Below are 4329 nucleotides of genomic sequence, written 5' to 3'. Positions count from 1 at the left end.
ATGTCACATAGACGCACATTTGAAAGGTAATATGAAAGCACATTTTACCATTTGTGTAAGCATTTTATCAAATTCTCATAAGACAATTTTATAATGATATTTGCTAATTTACATTTAAATCTTTAAATTGGCAACAATTATTTCAGATAACACATGGAAACATCTTTTCCATTAAGCAACACGAAGCACATGGAATAAATTTCTTAATTATTGTTTTTAATTTTCTCTCAGGCATATCTAATACATGTATGTAATATATGGTATAAAAACACGGGATTATTTTAAGTTCTGCTCTAGTCATGAGGAATAAAAATGCCAGAGTCCCCTGCTTCAATAAATATCGCATAACTTTAAAAAGTGCCTGTGCCTATGCCTGATTATATTATTTTCTACCCATTTCTGATGCTTAAATTCTCACCTCAAATCCCTACAATGGTCTGGCTAAAGAAAGGAGCTAAGTGATTATGTTATGAACTGGATCCCTGTAGACCTAGGCATGAATAATGCATATTTAAATCTTATAATTAAGTTGTAAACTAAAAAAAAACTCTGTTCTTAAATAAATTCAGAGAGATCAGTTCTTAAAATGCATTGACTGGACATGTCTTTAATAAAACAGCAGGATAGTTCAGGTGACAGTTTAGAATACAGGAGCTAAAGCAAAAGCCCAACGGAGAAAAAAGGAATTGTCCCATACCTGAAAGCCTCAATGATATATGCACTTGCTGGAAGGGTTCCAGGGGTACCTGGTTGCCAGGACAAGGTGACACTGTTCTTAGTAACGTCAGTGACCTGCGGTTTGGATGGTGGCCCTGGCAGGTCATTTAAATCATAATTTTTACTGATTGTTGCTCCAGATTCTATAGAGGACAGACAGAAAAAACTTCATTCCTGATTGCATAAGTTGACAAAACTGCCTAAAAGCAGGAAACAGTCTACTAAAGGACTTGATGTAGACAGTGAGAAATTCATCTCCATGAATCGGAAGTATGTAAGTGAATATTTGCTTCTCCTACATGTTAATAACAGTTAGCTGTACTTTTACACATGATCATTAGAATTCCTTACACTTCAGAGGAAATAAAACAACAAGGTTATCAAGGACAAGTGTGTTAAATTCCACAAATGCAATGGTATGTGCAAACTCATGCATGAATTAAAAAACGGCATTGAATGTAAAGACTTAAATTTACATTCAGTGAATTAAACCCTTTGATCTCCCCTTAACTTATTATTTGATACTGAGCTATCCCTAAAAGGGCTCAAGCTTTCTCCCAATTCACAAAGTCCTCACCTGTCACGTCCAGCACTGCACTCCAGGAAGTCTCTCCACTTGAACTTGTAGCCACACAAGTGTAAGTGCCAGTATCAGAAATCTAGTGTGCAGAGAAGGGACAGAATGGTTTCGATCAATCTGTAGAATAATTACTCAATGACAACCAGGCAATGTTTAAATTCTTCAAATTAGATGTATCATTCTGCTGTCTGAATTATGCATTAGAGTCCATCATATGTATACATAAAATACTGAAATAAACTCATATAATGTTATTCATAACATTGATCCAAAGGGCTTTTAAAATGTATTTATGGACCTCAATGTTAATTTTTCTGATGAACTATTTGCCCCTCTCTTTTCTTCCTCCATGGTAATACTCTTACCTCCTAATTCCGTTTTATGGTGGGGCTCTGCTGCATCTACGTTGTTTAGGAACGATTCAGAACAGAACTCATTCAGAATCTTATAAAATTCCAAAGCAGCAGTAATGCAAAACTCTTCTGTCTCAAATAAACTATGTTTCAATGAATAAAATGTACCCAAGTATATAAGCAATAAGACAATAAGGGATCACACTTTCTTTCTTTTGAAAGACATGGAAAAAAATGAAAAAGAAAAAGAATTTTTTTTTTTTTTCCAAGACGGAATTTTGCTCTTGTTGGCCAGGCTGGAGTGCAATGGCACGATCTCAGCTCACTTCAACCTCTGCCTCCTATGTTCAAGCAATTCTCCTGCCTCAGCCTCCCAGGTAGCTGGGATTATAGGCCTGTGCCACTATGCCCGGCTAACACTGTATTTTTAGTAGAGACAGGGTTTCTCCATGTTGGTTAAGCTGGTCTCGAATTCCTGACCTCAGGTCATCCGGCTGCCTCAGCATCCCAAAGTGCTGGGATTACAGGTGTGAATCACCATGTCCGGCCAGAAAAAGAAATGTTTTTAAGGTAAATTTCTTTATTTAAAAACTTCAGTATTCACTTATATGTAAATCGTAGTAGTGGAACAATGAATAAAGTATCATTTGAAACAAACAAAAAAAAAATGGCTATGGAGTGACTGCAATTTCCAGCTGAAAGGGACCATAAAATATCCTAATTCATAACTCTTTTTTTGATCAAAATTAAAATTTGTCATTTCATTGATCACTTTAAATGGTTTTGTTATTCACAAAAGAGCGGCAAAAGACCTTCAGAAAAAGTTGATAATGTAATCAAGAGTTCTCTTTTACAAATGCAAAAAGCAGAAGATTCTTTGATTATATTTTGAATAAAGTCCCAAGATCAATAAAAGAGGCAACTCAAAACTTCTCTGTGATCAAGCCTTGTGGCTTACACTGCAAACAACATTCATTCTCATCAATTTAGGGGTAAAGGAAAAGTCACACTGGGAAGAGAAACTGATGACCAAACAAAGTAAGACAAGGCAGAAGATGCAGAATTAATATCCTGTGATGAACATGAGTCTAATTGTTGATGAAATATAGTCGCTCATGGAATATTATATCTGCTGGGTTCAAACTGTAAGTGTATTGATGACTCAAGCTTTCTCGATTGATTCTCAGGTAAATCATTAGTGCCTGGCTGTTACTGCCATTTCACTATCTTAATTGATTTTAAATGCCATTATGTATGTTAACTTAAGTTTCAAATTGCTCTGGCATGACATTCTTTGCCATATTATCTCTGTACAACTGTCTTCCATTACACAGAGGGATGATGGGGATAGCCATTGTAGAAAGAACCATTCTTTCAAATGTGGCTGTGCACACATTATAGTCATTAGAAATCTTTGCATTTAAGAAGCATCACTCACAAACTAAATATAATGAGCCAAGGTTGGATTTTAATGGGATGTTCATTTGAATATGGTCTGTGAAAGAGTAAAAGAATTTGCATTTTATTATAGCTGTTGAACTAAAATGTAGCACTTGTTATTACTTGCAAATGCTAAAAGAAAAGTATGTAGGTAATGCTTCTTAACTGCATCTCCTTGTCATTGTGTGGAGATACAAGGATGACATTAGCTGTGGTAGGTATGTTTTAATGAGTGCTGGAATATTCTACTTCTCAAAAGATAAAGATTCAGTTACCAATTAGCTGGCCTAGGAGAACACAGTATTCATCATGTTATTTTTCTCCCTTGCATTAAGTACTGAAAAAAAAATAGTGAGACACAAAGGAATACAGCCTGCAGAAACTCTCTTGACTGTGTGAGTGAACTACTGGAAAGCCCATTTGTCTCTCCCTTTAAGGACAGTCATATTACTGGAAAAGAACAACGTTTTCATTTTGGGGTTCCTCAAAAACCTAAATATCGTTGCTAAAATTCACTCTTGGTATTACCATCATCACCACATTTTATTCCTTTAATTTTATTCCTTTAATTTTAAATAATGTGTTTTCTGGTCAGGGGTGCTTCTCCTCTTTTCCACCCTGTCCTTTTACCCTTAATAAATTGCTTTAAAATGAGATTAATGTGCAGGCAAATTCCATCATCTACTTTTCTCCTTGTGCGCTTGACTGCAGACAAGCCCCCAGGAGCTGGCATCTCAGAGAGACTACTCAGAAGCCTGTCAGAGGGCTCAAAGTTTGTTTGACATCATCAAGCACCCACCTTTAATTGCTTCTTTCAAACACTACTAGAAATCTTGACTACTCAAGCATACCCTCTAATTCAGTGATACAGTGAAAATGCATTAACCTCTATGGCCCAAGTCTGCCTTTAGCCCAGAGATAGAGGTTAAAGTGTTTACACAAAGAGAGTTGGCATTAATTTTTTAATAACTTCCATTTTATTCAAAGAAGGTTAACAATTAATTTACAATCAATAAAAAGACGGGCTCAAAATATCTGTATGAATTTACTTTTTAAAACTCAACTTGGCAGCATTTTTTCTGCTTAAAGCAATAATGAATGCCTGTATCTCAAAAATTAAAGATAAATATTATATATATAAGTAAAAACTTATGTGTGCATGTGTGTGCATGTAGCAAAAATAGTCACTTTGTTTTGTGATATATATCTGTATTATATAGTGATAATCAGATAAACATA

General features: G+C 35.2%; 1 protein-coding gene across 5 annotated transcripts in view; it reads right to left on the bottom strand.

Moving 5' to 3' along the window:
• ROBO2 (roundabout, axon guidance receptor, homolog 2 (Drosophila)) overlaps positions 1-4329 on the bottom strand; it is a 625987-nt gene that overhangs the window by 91068 nt on the left and 530590 nt on the right. For all 5 annotated transcript variants that reach the window (XM_011966113.1, XM_011966115.1, XM_011966117.1 and 2 more), the window contains 2 exons: positions 1295-1376; positions 698-860 (listed from right to left, as the gene is read on the bottom strand). In XM_011966113.1, coding sequence (XP_011821503.1) covers positions 698-860; positions 1295-1376 — 245 coding nt within the window. The remainder of the gene's footprint in view (positions 1-697; positions 861-1294; positions 1377-4329) is intronic.

The sequence above is a fragment of the Mandrillus leucophaeus genome, unplaced genomic scaffold (assembly GCF_000951045.1).
Source record: "Mandrillus leucophaeus isolate KB7577 unplaced genomic scaffold, Mleu.le_1.0 Scaffold745, whole genome shotgun sequence".
Taxonomy (NCBI): Eukaryota; Metazoa; Chordata; class Mammalia; order Primates; family Cercopithecidae; genus Mandrillus; species Mandrillus leucophaeus.
The sequence above is the reverse complement of the archived record's forward strand: the minus strand, read 5'-3'. Positions and strand labels throughout refer to the sequence as shown.